The 18,664-nt window shown below is 44.4% G+C and overlaps 1 protein-coding gene across 1 annotated transcript in view; it reads left to right on the forward strand.

Annotated features, from left to right (window-relative positions):
- Positions 1-547: 547 nt before the first annotated feature.
- MYBBP1A (MYB binding protein 1a) overlaps positions 548-18,664 on the forward strand; it is a 124,587-nt gene continuing 106,470 nt past the window's right edge. The window contains exons 1-5 of the mRNA XM_030222434.1: positions 548-790; positions 7,714-7,809; positions 8,061-8,144; positions 8,572-8,646; positions 12,022-12,129. Coding sequence (XP_030078294.1) covers positions 569-790; positions 7,714-7,809; positions 8,061-8,144; positions 8,572-8,646; positions 12,022-12,129 — 585 coding nt within the window. The 5' untranslated portion in view covers positions 548-568. The remainder of the gene's footprint in view (positions 791-7,713; positions 7,810-8,060; positions 8,145-8,571; positions 8,647-12,021; positions 12,130-18,664) is intronic.

An 18,664-nucleotide genomic window follows, 5' to 3' on the forward strand; every position in this document is an offset into this window, starting at 1 on the left:
GGTCCCAATAAACTTTGTTTGGAGCTCTTTCAACTGTGTTTTGGCTGGTTACTTGGGCTTGGTTTTCTTCCACCCTTTGTTTGGCATGCTTAGTGTAGTGGGCTGACAACCTCGGGAAGTTGGCTCGATTCCCACTATGGCTCCTTGTGATCCTAAGTCACTTAAAGCTCAATTGCCCGGGTACCAAAAGAAAAACCCCCAAACAACTTAGATTGTGAGCCCACTAGGAGCAGAGAAAGTACCTGAATAATGAATATAATTAAATGTAAACCGCTTTGGTTGTAGCACAGAAAGGCGGTATATCAAATCGAAATCTGTGACATTAATGCTGGTAGTGAGAGAAGGAAAAATTACTCTTGCTTTACCGCATTGCATGCAGTCATACGTTTGTATGTGGATTCTCAACATACACAGCAAGTAGCAGCAAAGAACAACCATATCAACTTCCGCCCCTCAAGACGGCCAGCTCTGCCTCTGCGCATGCGCAGCGCACCCTCTGGTCCACTGCTGACCCCGGAAGAGGTGTTGCAGCTGCTGTGTGCTGGGTTACACGTGGGGAAGTCGCCGCATGTCGGGGCACAGGGTACCCGTTAGCGAAATGGAGGAGGAGGAGGTGGAAAATGCAGTGCCGTCGTCGCCCAAGCGATCCCAGGGTACAGATCTCCGGGCTGGGTTGCTGAAGCAGAACCGGCAATTCTTGGATTTCTTCTGGGACATCGCCAAGCCGGAGCAGGCTGTGCGCCTGGCCGCCACCGAGAACCTTGTGCAGTACCTGAAAAGCAGCGAGAAGGTGTGTGGGGATCTTACCTCTTGCTCATCATCGCCTTATAGTGTATCTGCCAGGCAGTTGGAGAGGGTCGGAATGTGTGTAACTGTATCACGGAAGGCTGTGCATCTTCTTGCGTATGCCTTGTAGCGCTATAGAAATGATTAGTAGTAGTAACGGGTGCAATGTGTCTCCCATTCTTGCGGTTTAGTTTATAGCAAGGGACAATCAGCAGCAACATATGTTTGTCATAGATATTTGCAGAAGTGTACTGTTGTGGTGAAAAAGATTGTAGTGTCATTTTAGGCTCCCTGAAAATACATTGAGTATAGATTTATGATGTTTCAATAACACAAGTTTGGAGTGTCAGAGTTCCTCTACTAATTTGGAGCTGTATGATTTGGTTTATCTTATATATTAGGTAGAGCTTACTGAATAGCATATTCAACTAATCGGCCAAATTAAAATAATGAAAACTATAATTCTTCCAAATACTGAATATGAATAATAGGTGTTGAGCTTTAACATCAATGATAAAAGAGGCAACGTGAAGTCAGAGATCAAGTGTTTATTTCAGTAGGATTTAGAACAGTAGAGCCCCAAATTATTTGTATTCAAATTTAAATCACTATTAATATTAAAGACAAATATTCGGTACAGCCCTGATATTAGAATTTGGTTCACACCTTTTTCAGATGTAAGTCAAGTCGAACAACATCAGTTACAGTGGTACCATCCATAACTTATGATACTAGTAGGGACCTATGTTACCCCACTGTATAATTTATGCAGGCTATACAGGGAAGAAGGGGGTGGGGGGCAGGGGCAATGGCAGGGGGAAGAATAAAAGGTTCTCTCAATAAAAGTACACATACATACTTTGCCAGTAGGTGTAATCTTATAAAGTATCTTGGTTTATGTGTGTTCTTGCGAACTTTACGCATTTCTGTTTCTCACTAGTATTTTATAAAGCACATAGATATGTATGCCTTTATAAAGTAGTACCTAAAATAGCACCTGCATAACCTCTTAGACCAGGAGCCCTGTGACAAAGTTATCCTCCACAAATCCTCTATTATGACTGTACTACCACTACTACTACTATTTATCATTTCTATAGCGCTACAACCAAAATTATAACACTGGTCTTCCTTGATTGTGGCAAATATAACTGGTTGGTATTGTGGCAGTTTTTGAAATATCCTACCAGCACACCGGTGGTTACTGTAAAACCAGCACAATAGAACTATGTATTGGAGAGTAGCTATGATAATAGCAAGAAAACCAATAGCTCTTGCGGCAAATGTTTCTTTAGATTTACTGTAGCAGTGGGCCGGCATGGGCAATACACAGAGGGCCGGAAATGGAAGTGTGCAGAGCTCTGTAGCCTATCTGTGATAATAAAGAAGTACAAGTTTAACTAAAAAGGATGGAAACAAACTGCTGGAGTGGCTATTCTGAAAAGGTATTTGCGAAATATAGTATTTAAAAATCACCAAATCTCTGGTTAATGTTTATGTTTATTAAGAACTTGCTATATACTACTACTTACTACTACTGCTTAACATTTCTAAAGCGCTACTAGGGTTATGCAGCGCTGTACAATTTAACATGGAAGGACAGTCCCTGCTCAAGGAGCTTACAATCTAAAAGACAGGTGTACAATCTAAAGACAATCTAAACAATCTAAAGACAAGTGTAGAGTCCGTCTGATAGGGCATACTATATTTCACGAAAGGTTAGGTGCCGAAAGCAGCATTGAAGAGGTGAGTTTTAAGCAGAGATTTGAAGATGGGTAGGGAGGGGGCTTGGCGTAGGGGTTGAGGAAGATTGTTCCAAGCATAGGGTGAGGCAAGGCAGAATGAGCGGAGCCTGGAGTTGGCAGTGGTGGAGAAGGGAACTGAAAGGAGGGATTTGTCCTGTGAGCGGAGGTTATGGGCGGGAACATAGGGGGAGATGAGGGTAGTGAGGAGCCGCAGACCGGGTGCATTTGTAGGTAAGGAGGAGAATCTTGAATTGTATGCTTGAATTGTATGGAGCTGAGGGAGACAGAGAGGTACATAGAGGAGACCTACAGGGATGTTGTAGAGAAGTCCCACCTCCAGTCAGGTAGCCCCTGTGCTACCTTGGAGGAGGGAGGTCTCCTAGAAGGAGAGCATCACCCTGGTGAAGTAGGAAGTACTCCTGTAGCCAGGACCTGCCCACCAGGGGATGTATTATCCTTTCGCACCGAGGATATATCTCCAAATGTTGCCCGGGAGGGAAAGGTTAGGACAGCTGTTGTACTTGGTGATTCGATCATTAGGCATATAGATAGCTGGGTGGCTGGTGGACGTGAGGATCGCCTGGTGACTTGCCTGCCTGGTGCGAAGGGTGGCGGACCTCACGTGTCACCTAGATAGGATTCTAGATAGTGCTGGGGAGGAGTCCGCTGTCTTGGTACATGTGGGTACCAATGACATAGGAAAATGTGGGAGAGAGGTTCTGGAAGCAAAATTTAGGCTCTTAGGTAGAAAGCTGAAATCCAGATCCTCCAGGGTAGCATTTTCTGAAATGCTACCTGTGCCACGCGCAGGGCCCAAGAGACAGGCAGAGCTCCAGAGTCTCAATGCGTGGATGAGACGATGGTGCAGGGAGGAGGGCTTTAGATTTGTTAGGAACTGGGCAACATTCTGGGGAAGGGGGAGCCTATTCCGAAAGGATGGGCTCCATCTTAACCAGAGTGGGACCAGGCTGCTGGCATCGGCGTTTAAGAAGGAGATAGAGCAGCTTTTAAACTAGAAATGGGGGGAAGGCCGACAGTCGCTCAAAAGAGCATGGTTCGGGATAAGGTATCTTTCAAAGATATCACCATAACAGGGAAGATAGAGTATCCTGATAGTGAGGTTGCAAAAGAGATTGTAGTAGATCGGGTATCTTTAAATAACAATAAAAATCAGACAAAAGATTGCCAATTAATACTGTCAAGTACTAAGCATGATGTACTTAGGAACAACAAACATAGTTTGAAATGTCTATATGCGAATGCCAGGAGCCTAAGAAATAAGATGGGGGAGTTAGAATATATTGCACTAAATGAAAAATTAGATATAATAGGCATCTCTGAGACCTGGTGGAAGGAGGATAACCAGTGGGACACTGTCATACCGGGGGTACAAATTATATCGTAGTGATAGGGTGAATCGGATTGGTGGAGGGGTAGCATTGTATATTAACGAGAGCCTTGAATCAAATAGATTGAAAATTCTGCAGGAAGCAAAACACTCCTTGGAATCACTGTGGATTGAAATTCCATGTGCAAAGGGGAAAAGGATAGTGATAGGAGTGTACTACCGTCCGCCTGGCCAGGACGAACAGACGGATGCGGAAATGTTAAAGGAAATCAGGGACGCAAACAAACTGGGCAACACAATATAATGGGGGATTTCAATTACCCGCATATAGACTGGGGTAATGTAACATCTGTACACGCAAGGGACATAAGATTTCTTGATGAAATCAAGGACAGCTTCATGGAACAGCTAGTTCAGGAGCCGACAAGAGAAGGAAAATACTAGACTTAGTCCTTAGTGGTGCTCATGATCTAGTGCAGGGGGTAACGATACGAGGGCCGCTTGATAACAGTGATCATAATATGATCGGTTTTGATATTGGCATTGAAGGAAGTGAAACTAGGAAATCAAGTACGCTAGCGTTTAACTATAGAAAAGGTGATTACGACAAATGAGAAAAATGGTGAAAAAAAGACTGAAAGGAGCAGCTCGCAGAGTAAAAAACTTGCGTCAGGCGTGGATGCTGTTTAAAAACACCATCCTGGAGGTTCAGGACAAATATATTCCACGTATTAGAAAAAAGGGAAAAAAGACTAAACGTCAGCCGGCGTGGCTAAACAGTAAGATAAAGGAAATCATTAGAGCCAAAAAACAATCCTTCAGAAAGTGGAGAAGAGAACCAACTGAAAGTAACAGGATAGATCATAAGGAATGCCAAGCCAAATGCAAAGCGGAGATAAGGAGGGCAAAAAAAGGACTTTGAGAAGAAATTAGCGTTGGAAGCAAAAATACATAGTAAAAACTTTTTTAGATACATTAAAAGCAGGAAACCGGCCAAAGAGTCGGTTGGGCCGCTGGACGAAAATGGTGTTAAAGGGCGATCAAGGAGGACAAAGCCGTAGCGGAGAAATTAAATGAATTCTTTGCTTCGGTCTTCACCGAGGAGGATTTGGGGGGGACACCGGTGCCGGAAAGAATATTTGAAGCGGGGGGAGTCGGAGAAACTAAACAAATTCTCTGTAACCTTGGAGGATGTAATGGGTCAGTTCAGCAAGCTGAAGAGTAGTAATCACCGGGACCTGATGGTATTCATCCCAGAGTATTAATAGAACTAAAAAATGAACTTGCGGAGCTACTGTTAGAAATATGCAATCTGTCCCTAAAATCGAGTGTAATACCGGTAGACTGGAGGGTAGCCAATGTTACTCCGATTTTTAAGAAAGGTTCCAGAGGAGATCCGGGAAATTATAGACCGGTGAGTCTGACGTCGGTGCCGGGCAAGATGGTGGAGGCTATTATTAAGAATAAAATTGCAGAGCATATACAAAAACATGGACTGATGAGACAAAGTCAGCACGGATTTAGTGAAGGGAAGTCTTGCCTCACCAATCTAATGCATTTTTTTTGAGGGGGTAAGCAAACATGTGGACAATGGGGAGCCGGTTGATATTGTATATCTGGATTTTCAGAAGGCGTTTGACAAAGTGCCGCACGAAAGACTCCTGAAGAAATTGCAGAGTCATGGAATCGGAGGTAGGGTATTATTATGGATTAAGAAACTGGTTGAAAGATAGGAAGCAGAGAGTAGGATTGCGTGGCCAGTATTCTCAGTGGAGGAGGGTAGTTAGTGGGGTCCCGCAGGGGTCTGTGCTGGGTCCGTTGCTTTTTAATGTATTTATAAATGACCTAGAGATGGGAATAACTAGTGAGGTAATTAAATTCGCCGATGACACAAAATTATTCAGGGTCGTCAAGTCGCAGGAGGAATGTGAACGATTACAGGAGGACCTTGCGAGACTGGGAGAATGGGCGTGCAAGTGGCAGATGAAGTTCAATGTGACAAGTGCAAAGTGATGCATGTGGGTAAGAGGAACCCGAATTATAGCTACGTCTTGCAAGGTTCCGCGTTAGGAGTTACGGATCAAGAAAGGGATCTGGGTGTCGTCGTCGATGATACGCTGAAACCTTCTGCTCAGTGTGCTGCTGCGGCTAGGAAAGCGAATAGAATGTTGGGTGTTATTAAGAAGGGTATGGAGTCCAGGTGTGCGGATGTTATAATGCCGTTGTATCGCTCCATGGTGCGACCGCACCTGGAGTATTGTGTTCAGTACTGGTCTCCGAATCTCAAAAAAGATATAGTAGAATTGGAAAAGGTACAGCGAAGGGCGACGAAAATGATAGTGGGGATGGGACGACTTTCCTATGAAGAGAGGCTGAGAAGGCTAGGGCTTTTCAGCTTGGAGAAGAGACGGCTGAGGGGAGATATGATAGAAGTGTATAAAATAATGAGTGGAATGGATCGGGTGGATGTGAAGCGACTGTTCACGCTATCCAAAAATACTAGGACTAGAGGGCATGAGTTGAAGCTACAGTGTGGTAAATTTAAAACGAATCGGAGAAAATTTTTCTTCACCCAACGTGTAATTAGACTCTGGAATTCATTGCCGGAGAACGTGGTACGGGCGGTTAGCTTGACGGAGTTTAAAAAGGGGTTAGATAGATTCCTAAAGGACAAGTCCATAGACTGCTGTTAAATGGACTGGAAAAATTCCTCATTTTTAGGTATAACTTGTCTGGAATGTTTTTACGTTTGGGGAGCGTGCCAGGTGCCCTTGACCTGGATTGGCCACTGTCGGTGACAGGATGCTGGGCTAGATGGACCTTTGGTCTTTCCCAGTATGGCACTACTTATGTACTTATGTACTTATGTACTTATGCGGTATCTGATCGGAAGCCAGTGAAGTGACTTGAGGAGAGGGGTGATATGAGTATATCGGTTCTGGCGGAATATAAGACGTGCGGCAGCGTTCTGAACGGATTGAAGGGGGAATAGATGGCTAAGTGGGAGGCCGGTGAGGAGTAAGTTGCAGTAGTCAAGGCGAGAGGTAATGAGAGCGTGGACGAGAGTTCGTGTGGTGTGCTCAGATAGGAAAGGGCGAATTTTGCTGATGTTGAAGAGGAAGAAGCATATTCCAAGTAAGTGGACCTAAGCAGCTCACAATTTAAAATATAAAAAAGTAATAGAAAGTAATGCCGTTATAGATAGAATAGATAGACAGACATCCAAACAGACTCGCTCAAACCAATTAATTAAAGTTGAAGCCAACATTTCTTGGTCTCATGGGTCGCATACAATTCAGTGATAGGCCACAGTTTGCCCATCCCTGCAGTAGGTTGCCTGCGCTAAGAAAGCAAGTTATGCTCAGTCCCGGATTTAGGCAAAGTGTCAATCACCCAGCCTAAAGAGGAGCCTTCTCTCACTTACTTTAGGACTGTTCACCAGTGCCACTTCCAAGAAGCACCATCATGGCACACTGGCCCTACATGCCCATGCCTGCTTTCCAGTCTCTGAGCTACAAGAGAGGATCCATGCTCTCATCCTCCAGTCCTGCCTGGGAACACTGACATCTTAAATATGGCTCGGTTCAAGCGAGATCTATTACTATAGCTCTTCAGATATTCAGCCACTTAATAGAGTTTAGGTTTTCATTAGCTTAAAGGTTTTCTACTGCTTTCTGCTGAATTACCACCACATGAATAGATGAATTAGGTTCTGCTTAATGGATGATGCCTGTGCCTGATAAGGTAATTATATAACTATTCATTGTATTGTAAGCAGATCTTTAATGTACTGTTTTACCTAGCAGAATTTTGCTACCTTTCCTGTTTTTGTAGGCAGATGAATTGAAATACACACTGAAGAGGTTAGTAGAAGGGCTGGCAGCTACTCGAGAAACGGCTCGACCAGGTTTCAGCTTGGCACTTGCTCAGGTAAACGTTCTTTCACTGAATTTTAATAGCCCTTGATTGTCAGCTGAAAGGATGCTACAATAAAGTCAGTTTCTCTAGTTAATGCATCCCTCAAAATCTCTGCTGCAGGTGAGATAGCTGTATAGTTCTTGCCCCTGCTGTGTGCTTTTGGACGTGAAATCAAGAAAGAGGCAGAAAAATCTGCAGAAGTCTTGCCCTTGGTTTTAGTCTTATTAAGTGTCCAGGACTAACACATTTGTTCTGCTTCCTAGGTGTTGCAGTTTTTTGAAGAAGTCCCACTGATCACAGTGCTGGAACTGATTAAAGAAAAACACAATCTCCAGAAAGTTAAAAAGGTAAGGACTTCCTGGCGTGGTTAGGTTTTTTTTTTTGTGTGAGTGTGTGTGTGGGCTATAATACCTATTTAGCTGTGACAAGGTTTTCTGTCAGTATTGGCTGGTGGGGAGGTTGTCCTCTATCTGGCCTTGGTAAATTTGCAGGCTAAAACAAAAAAACAAAACTGTGTGTTGCTGCTCCTGTAAGTGGATGGAGATGGTTTTCTGATGTCGCACCTTCAGGGTGGTAGGATACGTGAATTAGAAGTGGCTGCAGTTGTGTAGGTTGGAGGCTGAGCCATTATCTCCTCCCACCAAAAGGTTTGTTAGCCAGCTGCATGCTCCAGACTCATGTAGGTTAAGTTGAATATATAGTGCAACTGTTTATCTCTTTATGCCAACGGTGAGATGGCTAACTCATCTCCATGTTTGATTCTTTGTGTTTCAGAAACTGTTCAGAAATGCAGCCTTTGGAAACTTCTTTGGTGTGCTGGCGTTATTTCAGTCTGGTCGTCTCACAAAGGTAGGATCAGCTTTTTATTGCATGAAATCAGTTCTACTAGAGAGTTGTTTTTTTTGGTTACATTTGTACCCCGCGCTTTCCCACTCATGGCAGGCTCAATGCGGCTTACATGGGGCAATGGAGGGTTAAGTGACTTGCCCAGAGTCACAAGGAGCTGCCTGTGCCTGAAGTGGGAATCAAACTCAGTTCCTCAGTTCCCCAGGACCAAAGTCCACCACCCTAACCACTAGGCCACTCCTCCAGTCCAGAGAGTTTTTGACACATCTTAAAATTCTGAAAGCAGTGTCTTCCAGGTAGTGGTGAACTGGTAAATTTTTCACAACGGGCTCTCCGGGCATAACCAGCCCTGCAATTGCAAGGGGGGGGGGAGGCCCAAGGTTGGACTGGAGGGCATCATATTCCTCCCCTTCCTCCCACCGGTGTGGGTGCTAGGCATACCTTTGCTGGCAGGGATGCTTAGCCTCGCCAGCCAAATAAATGGACTACCGCAGCTTCCCCCTGCTTGTTTGTGGCTCTGACATGAGTGAGAAGTCCTGGCATGCTGCTCAGAGCCGGAAATAAGCAGCGGGGAGCAGCAACAGTCTGTTTGACTGGCGGGGCTTGGCATCCCTGCCAGCAAAGTAAAAGGGAGTTCAGGAGGGGGGAACCCAGGCCCATATTTTGGGAGCCATTTGTTAAAGTAGCCACGGGGGACCTACTTTTAACAATTGGCTCCCAAAATTGTTAAAAACTGTAAAAAATGGCTCTTGCAGAACTTCCTCCCCAAATTTATCAGGGTGGAAGAATCATTTACGCTCTTTCATAAGGCTTTGAAAACCTATTTCTTTGAAAAAGCTTTTGAAATGTATTGCTGTCCACCTAGAGAACCACTCAGAAAAGAAAGGAAATATAGCTATTGAACAGAGAATATATATTACCAAAGGTAACAGTACTGACTGATGTGATGTGTATGATTGATACAATTGATTGTTTTGTCCTCTTTGGTATGAAAGTTTTGTTAGAGCTGTCCTATCATAAAATGGATTTCTTTTATATGTTTGAATATTATTGTATGTTATTTGTATTTTTAAAAATGTAAACCATTCTAATGTGCTATGCAGGAAGTAATGGTATAGTAAATAAATAAATAAATGATAAACGATTGAAGATATTTATCTGCAAATTTCCAAAGCTGTTTCCTTTTCTTCAGCTGTCTGTTCCCTCATTTATACCATGCAGAGAAATGGGGAGTCTTCTTCTTTAAATTTTGAAAGGTCGAAGTCTAGGGCAGGTCAGGTAGCTGAAGCAGCAATTGGCGACAAAGCAATGCTGCACCCAGTGCTACAATGCCGGAAGAACCATCAGAGGGGCCTTGAAAAAGACAATTTAACTTCAGCTTCCATAAGTGATAATCCACAGCCTCATCTGTAGCCTCTCTCTGAATTTGGCCTGGAAGCAGTGGTGCGCTGGAGCCGGCTTACACTTACAACTCTTGTTCTTGTAAAATAATTGTGAAGTGGATACAAACGCAAAAAAACAGAAAAGGAAAATGAATAATAAAACTGAATTCCAGTCCCATACTAAAATCCTTCACTAACTGACAGAGGAATGACAGAAATGAAATGATATTGATATTCAGCCGGCAGTGCTTGCTGTTTTGTTGACCTCCACTGGGGTTATGCCTGGAAATTCAATGCTAGGTATTGTCCAGGCTTCGGCTTTGAATTCCCGGGTTTGTGGAACCGGCTAAAGCATATCCGGTTAAATGCAATATTCAGCACTTAACCAACTATGGGCACCACATAAAGATAGGATTGATTTTTATGCGGTCCTGTTTATGTGGTGATCTTGGCCAATTAAGGGACCCTTTTACTAAGCCACATAAGTGTCTACGCACGTCCAAAAAATAATTTTTATGTTCGGATGTGCAGCAAGTGGCATTTGACACGCTTAGGTCATTACCGCTTGAGACTTTACCACTAGGTCAGTGGCTGGTGGTAAGGTCTCAGACCCAAAATGGACACGCACTGATTTTGCTGCACGTCCATTTTTGGCCAAAATAAAAAAAAAAAAAGACATTTTTTTGCAGGTGTGCTGAAAAATGGATCTGTTTACACCCAAAACATGCGCCTACACTACCACAGGCCATTTTTCAGTGCACCTTAGTAAAAGGTCCCCTAAGTGCCGAATATTGGCAATTAACCGGCCAAGGGCCAGATGCACTAAACCTAATGAGCCAATAACAAGCCATTAACGAGCAAGTTGTAAACCCTGGCATGCACTAAAAGCCATTTTACGACGACGGTAGCAGCTAACAAAAACAGAATGCTGATGAGCAAATTGTGTAGAAACCCTATCATAATGAGATGCACTAAGCTTTTCCGATTGCCTTAACGCTGGAAACTCTAACGAGAGGTCTGTACCTCTCGTTGGGGCTGCGTGGGATTGAAAACTGATGAAAACCCGCTATAAAAAGTAATTCCGCCCCCCGCCGCAATAATAAAAACAAAAGTGCAGTTGAGGCCGGCCATCGAAAAAAGCCGTCCGTTTTCGCCATCATTCACCTCCACAATAATAAAAAAACGTCTTTTTTGGCCATGCTTCCACTCAGCTGTGAGACCTGGAAGTCTCTGAGCCAATCACAGCGTGGCCAAAAAAGACGTTTTTTATTATTGCGGAGGTAAATGACGGCGAAAACGGACGGCTTTTTTCGATGGCCGACCTCAACTGCACTTTTGTTTTTATTATTGAGGCCGGGGGGGAGGGGTGAGTGGCGTCTTCGCGTATTTGGCATGTTCAGAGCAGCCAGTGTAACGCTTTGCTGCTCTGTTTTACAATGGAATACAGAATGCAAGTGAGCTACAACGAGTAGCTCATTTGCATTTCCTTTCCTTGATGCATAGCCGTTCCCTACCGATTCGCTATGGAATTCGGTAGGGAATGGCTCTAACGACGACTTTAGTGCATCTGGCTCCAAGTGCTGACTCCGGCCCAGAACGCTGCCAAAATAGCCGGTTTTGAGTTTGGTACTAACTGGACATTTTCAGCTACACTAACTGGTTAAATGCCACTGAAAATGACCCATTAGCCGAACAAGCGATTTAATTGGCCAGGAGCTATTTCTGGCTGGTTAAATCGATTTGAATATTAACCTGATAAATCATTTTCACATAAACACTGTTTCAGATCTTAAAGATTAGATTGATTGTAAGAGTATTGACTGTCTCTTTTAGTATTGTTTTGTGAGGTAATCCACCTTGAATTACTTGAGAGTTAAGTGGACTAAGAATGACAATATTAAGTTAACCTGAATTGGAAAGAGCGTTCGTAGGTGCTAGTGAGATGCGTGGGTGTTTTTTTTTAGATGGCGTAAAAGTTTTAAAACTTTTTTTCTAGGAACCAAATGCCCTTGTGTGGTCTGTGCAGCTGCTGCAGAGTCTGGCTGAACACAGGGAATATCTGAAGGATTTGCCCAGGAAAACCCTGGTTGATATCCTTTCTGAGGTAAGTGTGATACTGTTCAAATAGTTGTGGATGTGATACTCTGGGTTTAAGAGAGTCAACATGCAAATTTGGCATTATTCTGTGTTTTGAGTGGAAGCTTCTAGAATCTCTGAGAGTCTCTGTACCTTGTTACTAAAGATGCATGTCCTAAGAGGCTGAAGATTTGAGTTCTGAGTGAGATTTCTGAGAAAATGGCAATGTCCTGTTGCAGATTGGGAACTGGTTAAAAGACAGAAAACAGAAAGTAGGAGGGGTTGGTTTTCTTAGCAGAGGAATGTGATTAATAGACTGCCCCAGGGCTGCATACTGGATCTACTGCTTTTAAACATATTTATAAATGATCTGGAAATGGGAACAGTGAGTGAACTGATTAGATTTGCAGATGACAGAAAATTATTCAAAGTTGTTAAATCACAAGCGGATTGTGGGGACTTGCAGGAGGATCTTAGAAGACTGGGCATCCAAATGGCACTTGAACTTTGATGTGGACAAGTGCAGAGTTATGCACATCAGAAGAATAATCTAAATTATAGATACGTGATGCTAGGTTCCACATTAGGAGTCACTACCCTGGAAATTGATCTAGGTGTCACCGTAGACAAAACATTGAAATCTTCTACTCAGTGTGCGGAGGCAGCCAAAAAAAGCAAAAAGAATGCTAGGAATTATTTAAAAAGTAATAGAAAATAAGACAAAGAAATGATAACTCCTCTGTATTGCTCCATGATGACAGCACTTTTTGCACTTTTACTAAGTGGTGGTAAGTTCAACACAGGCTTAGCGCTCGGCAATTCGGAACTACCACCGCCAGCCCAATGCGGACTCCGGCGGTATGTCCACCCCCAGCGTGGCATTTCCAGCGCTAGTGGAAATATTAAAAAAATATTTCCTCAGGGAGTTACCCCCACGGTAAACGGGCAGCGCCGCGCACTACCAGGTTACTGCTGGGTTAGGCCGGGAGCCCTTACCGCCACCTCAATGGGCCACGCGGTAAGAGCAATCCTACCACATAGCCGTGCCTGTATTTCCGAACTTTTTACCTGCTGCGGCAAAAACGGCCCCCGCCGCTAGTGCAGGGCCCTTTTTACCGCAGTTTAGTAAAAGGTCCCCTTTGGGTGTTGTGCTGAGTTCTAGTCATTGTATCTGGAAAAAAGTTGCGGAATTAGAAAGATAACAGAGAAGGGCCTCCAGAATACAAAAAGGAATGACTACCCTGTGAGGAAAGGCAAAAGTTTAGGGTTCGTTTGGTGAAGAGGAGGCTGATGGTAGAAATTTATAAAATCATGAGTGAAATGGAATAGGTAAATGCAAATTGGTTGTATGCTTTTCAGAAACTATCAAGAGTATGGGACCAGCCATGAAGTTGCTAAGTAATACATTTAAAACAAGTCAGAGAAAATAATGTTTTCACTCGGTGCATAGCTCTGGAGCTCATTGCCATTAATATGGTAAAAGTAGTTAGCATAGCTGGATTTAAAAAGGAATTGGACAAGTTCCTGGAGGAAAAGTCCATAAACTGTTACGGTAGACCTGGGGAAAGCCACTGCTTATCCCAGGTGGTAAGTGGGATTCAGCCTGGTACTTATGATCTGGATTGGCCACTGCTAGAAATAGGATACTTGGTATGATAGACCTTTGGTCTAACCCAGTGAGGCAGTTCTTATTAGCTTCTCTTAAGTCTTTTTCCTGAATATTTTATGTATTTACTAGTAAAAAAGGCCCGTTTCTGACACAAATGAAACGGGCGCTAGCAAGGTTTTCCTTGGAGTGTGTATGTTTGGGAGAGTGTATGTGAGAGTGAGTGTTTGAGAGTCAGAGTGAAAGTGTGAGTGTGTGAGAGAGAGAGTGAGTCTGGGTGTGAGTGTGTTTGTGAGAGAGTGTGTGTGAGAATGAGAGTGTGTGCAAGTGTGTATGTGAGACACAGTGTGAGAGAGAGTGTGTGTGTGTGGGCAAGAGACAGAGTGTGTGTGAGACACAGATTCTCTGTGAGAGTGAGTGTATGACACCAAGCGAGTGTGTGAGTGACTGTGTGGCACATAGAGAGTGAATGTGATACTGTGTGAGACAGAGTGTGTGAGAGTGAGAGTCAGAAAGACATTGTATATGAGAGAGACAGTGTGAGCCGTGCCCTCCCAATCCATGGCCATCTGTCCCCTGCCCCCTCCATTCATCCTTTTCCAGCAATTCCCCTCTGTCCCTGAGCCCTGCCCTCCCAATCCATGGCCATCCATGTTTGTCTGTCACCTGCCCCCTCCATTCATCCCTATCCAGCATTTCCCCTCTCTGCCTGAGGCCTGCCCTGCAATCCATATCCATCCATGCCCATCTGTCCCCGCCATTCATCCCTATGCAGCAATTCCCCTCTCCCTGAGTCCTGCCCTTCCAATCCATGCCCATCCATGCTCATCTGTCACCTGGCCCCTCCATTTTTCCCTATCCAGCATTTTCCCTCTCTGCCTGAGGCCTGCTCTGCAATCCATATCCATCCATGCCCATCTGTCCCCTCCATTCATCCCTATCCAGCAATTCCCCTCTCCCTGAGTCCTGCCCTTCCAATCCATGCCCATCCATGCTCCTCTGTCACCTGGCCCCTCCATTTTTCCCTATCCAGCATTTCCCCTCTCTGCCTGAGGCCTGCTCTGCAATCCATATCCATCCATGCCCATCTGTCCCCTCCATTCATCCCTATCCAGCAATTCCCCTCTCCCTGAGTCCTGCCCTTCCAATCCATGCCCATCCATGCTCATCTGTCACCTGGCCCCTCCATTTTTCCCTATCCAGCATTTCCCCTCTCTGCCTGAGGCCTGCTCTGCAATCCATATCCATCCATGCCCATCTGTCCCCTCCATTCATCCCTATACAGCAATTCCCCTCTCCCTGAGTCCTGCCCTTCCAATCCATGCCCATCCATGCTCCTCTGTCACCTGGCCCCTCCATTTTTCCCTATCCAGCATTTCCCCTCTCTGCCTGAGGCCTGCTCTGCAATCCATATCCATCCATGCCCATCTGTCCCCTCCATTCATCCCTATCCAGCAATTCCCCTCTCCCTGAGTCCTGCCCTTCCAATCCATGCCCATCCATGCTCATCTGTCACCTGGCCCCTCCATTTTTCCCTATCCAGCAATTTCCCTGTCTCCCTGAGTCCTGCCCTCCCAATCCATGCCCGTCCATGCTCCTCTGTCCCCTGCCCCCTCCATTCATCCATTTCCAGTAATTCCCCTCTCTCCCTGTGCCCTGCCCTCCTAATCCATACCCATCCATGCTCCTCTGTCCCCTGCCGCCTCCATTCATCCTTTTCCAGCAAGTCCCCTCTTGCCCTTCCATGACCCCCCCCCTCGCATCCATGCTACTCTCTCTCCCATGTCCCAGCCTGGCCCGCCCTCTTCTCCCCCCCCCCTTCGCATCCATGCCCCCCCCACCCCTTCGCATCCATGCATCCCTTTTTTTTTTTTTTTATTCTTGTTAACTTTACCTCCGTGGCGGTTCGTGCAGCGAAGCGTCAGGGAAGGAGGCGGCGCTCCCGACGTCTAGCTTTCCCTTCGCTGAGTTCCGCCTTGTTTTGAAGGCGGAACACAGCGAAGGGAAGGCTAGACGTCGGGAGCGCCGCCTCCTTCCCTGACGCTTCGCTTCCGGATTTGTTTGTTTAGACGCGAGGGCGGGGCAGAGACGGCTGGATGGCTTCACACCACGAATGCCACGAACTCCACGAACCCTACAGCCAGGGACTCAGGGAGTGACGTCAGATGGCTTCAGAACGTTGTCTGATTGGTTCGTCATGCCTGTTATGTGTTTTACCATTGCTTGGCAACGTCTTTCATCCCTTCCTTCAGCACACGTCATAACGTTTGACGTGAGGGCGGGGCAGAGACGTGGTTGGCTGCCTGGCTTGCTGGCTTCACACCACGAACCCCACGAACCCCACGAACCCTTCAGGGAGTGTTTGTCCTCATTAGAACGTTCACGGTGCGTTTTATTATATTAGATTTAATTTATATCCCACGTATCCCAATAGATTAGGTTCAATGTGGCTAACTGCTTATTGTAATTAACAGTACAAAAAGTGATTTGGGATGGTATACATGAATAAAACCAATATTCTGTATTCAACACAATCCTTTATTAATCTTCGAAAAATCAACTTTAAAACCTCATTGTTTTTGTTAGCATTACACTGTGTTTTATGCACTCGTCAGGGATTCAGCAATTGGAGAGCCAGGCTGATTCAACATCAGCTCATCCATGCCCAACTCTACATGGGTCCATGTTCCCATGTTTTACCAACAACGGCATCCTCAGGAGTCCAGACTGGAATAAAACATATATGCTACTACTCACAATAATTCCAAAAAAAAGAAAAAAATATTAACAATTTTTCAAAAAATTTACAGAACAACATACTTTATCATTCATTCACGGACACTTCTGAGGAAAAGGAAACCACCGGGTGGCAGCCCCAACCAGACTTCAATAAAATTAAGATTAATAAAGGATCATGTTGAATATAGAATATTGGTTTTATTAATAAATATAGATGTGGAAATATAGGTTCCAAATAAAGAAAAGCAGTGATGACTAGGAGAGGAACAGAGTACTCTGGAGTCTGTAGTTTCAAGACATTTTATTGTAGTGTCCAAAAGTACTAAGGTAATTAAACTGACCTCACATGGCCATGTTTCAGAATAATTCACCTGTGTCAGGGGTCTCTCTCTCTCATATATATATATAGAGCTTGCTTTAGGATCTCATGGTCTTTTACAAAGTCCAGTGTTAATATCATTGCAGATGACATTTGAGTTAATATTGAGATAAAGAGACGCAGTGACTTGCCCGCAACCACATAACATACATGGCATACATGAGACTGGAATCCAAGCCTTCTTGACTGTCAAGCCCAAACTGTTGTATTGCTCATCCTCTGGAGCATGTCTATAAAGGCAACCAAACGTTAGATGCAGAGCTCTAAACACAAACCTCCCAATATTTAAAAGCATTTAGCTGGCCAGGATTGGCACCTGGCCGGTTAAATGCCCCACAACTGGCTACCCATGAATTTTCAGCGGTACATGGCCGACCATAACCTGATGAAAATTTACAGGTAGCGGCTAGTGGCTACCAGGTTATATCACATGGCTATCTGCCGAGGCTATCTTGTAAAGGGGTTATTTTGTCTTGGGGCTATTTTGTCAAGGGGTTATTTCGTCTTGGGATTTGTCTTGAGGCTATTTTGTGCGATGGGCTTTTTCGTGGGAGGGGCTATTTCGTTCTGGGGCTATATTTGTGCGAGGGGCTATTTTGTCAAGGGGTTATTTTGTCTTGGGGCTATTTTGTCAAGGGGTTATTTTGTCTTGGGACTATTTTGTCAAGGGGTTATTTCGTCTTGGGATTTGTCTTGGGGCTATTTCGTGGGAGGGGCTATTTTGTCAAGGGGTTATTTCGTGTTGGGACTATTTTGTCTTGGGGCTGTTTTGATGAGGCTATTTTGTCAGGGTGTCGTATCTAAATATCAGCTTGGCCGGTTAATTTTGAACTGGCCAAAAATAAACCGGATATTCAATGCCGGTCACCGGAAACGGCCAGCTCAGCATCGACCATGGGAGTTAGCCAGTCTAACTCTTGTGGTCTGAATATCATGTCTAAAGTCTATAACTGCACCTGGGCACCCAGATTGCGTTATAGAATTTGGCATTTATGTGCCAACGTTTAGGTGCCCACTTACTCCATGTCAATAGCAGGCGCAAATGTGCACAGCTGAATGTGTAAATGTGGGAGCTACCCTTGCCCCATCTACGCCCTGCCCACATGTAAGCCCCCCTGCAGTTATGCACTATATATTTATTTATGCCAGGTGTGTGCTCTAATCTAATCTAAAAAAATATGTCTATACCTCGAACACCTTGTAAAGTTCTAAGCGGTTTACATAAAAAAGGAACCAGGCATACCTGGGAAAATACAGAGAACATCCAATAACATAGTGCAAGCAAAAATGACTAAGGGGTATGTTTACTAAGGTGTGTTAGCGTTTCTAACGCACCAGCATTTAATGCGCGTAAACCATTTATGCGCATTAAAAACAGTAGCGCTCCTTAGTAACATAGGTGTAAATCAACATAATTAAAAGCTTCTCAAATAACCATGTTTTTAATGATTTTCAAAATAAAATAAAGCCATTAAAATGCCTAATCACAAAAGGAAGCTCATTCCATAATGTGGAGACTGAAAAACCTTCTTATATCTAGTAGACTGAGAGAAAGGTAGGCTGAAACACCATAGTATCTCTTAGCCGCCTAACATTGTTAAGATTGGGAAAAACTTTCAAAGACAACATGTATTGTGGTGCTATATCATGCAGTATCTTAAAAATAGTCATACAAGCTTCGAAGTAGACTCTAACCTGAACTGGAAGCTAGTGTGCTTTAATTAGTAACGGAGTCGCTCTTTTTCAGACTTGCCCACTGAATAAACTACTCTAATCTCCATCTTCTGCAATGTCTGTAACCTTTTGAGAAGTGTTTTTGAGTACAGCCCACAAAAAGTA

The sequence above is a fragment of the Microcaecilia unicolor genome, chromosome 13 (genome assembly GCF_901765095.1).
Source record: "Microcaecilia unicolor chromosome 13, aMicUni1.1, whole genome shotgun sequence".
In the NCBI taxonomy this organism is placed as follows: Eukaryota; Metazoa; Chordata; class Amphibia; order Gymnophiona; family Siphonopidae; genus Microcaecilia; species Microcaecilia unicolor.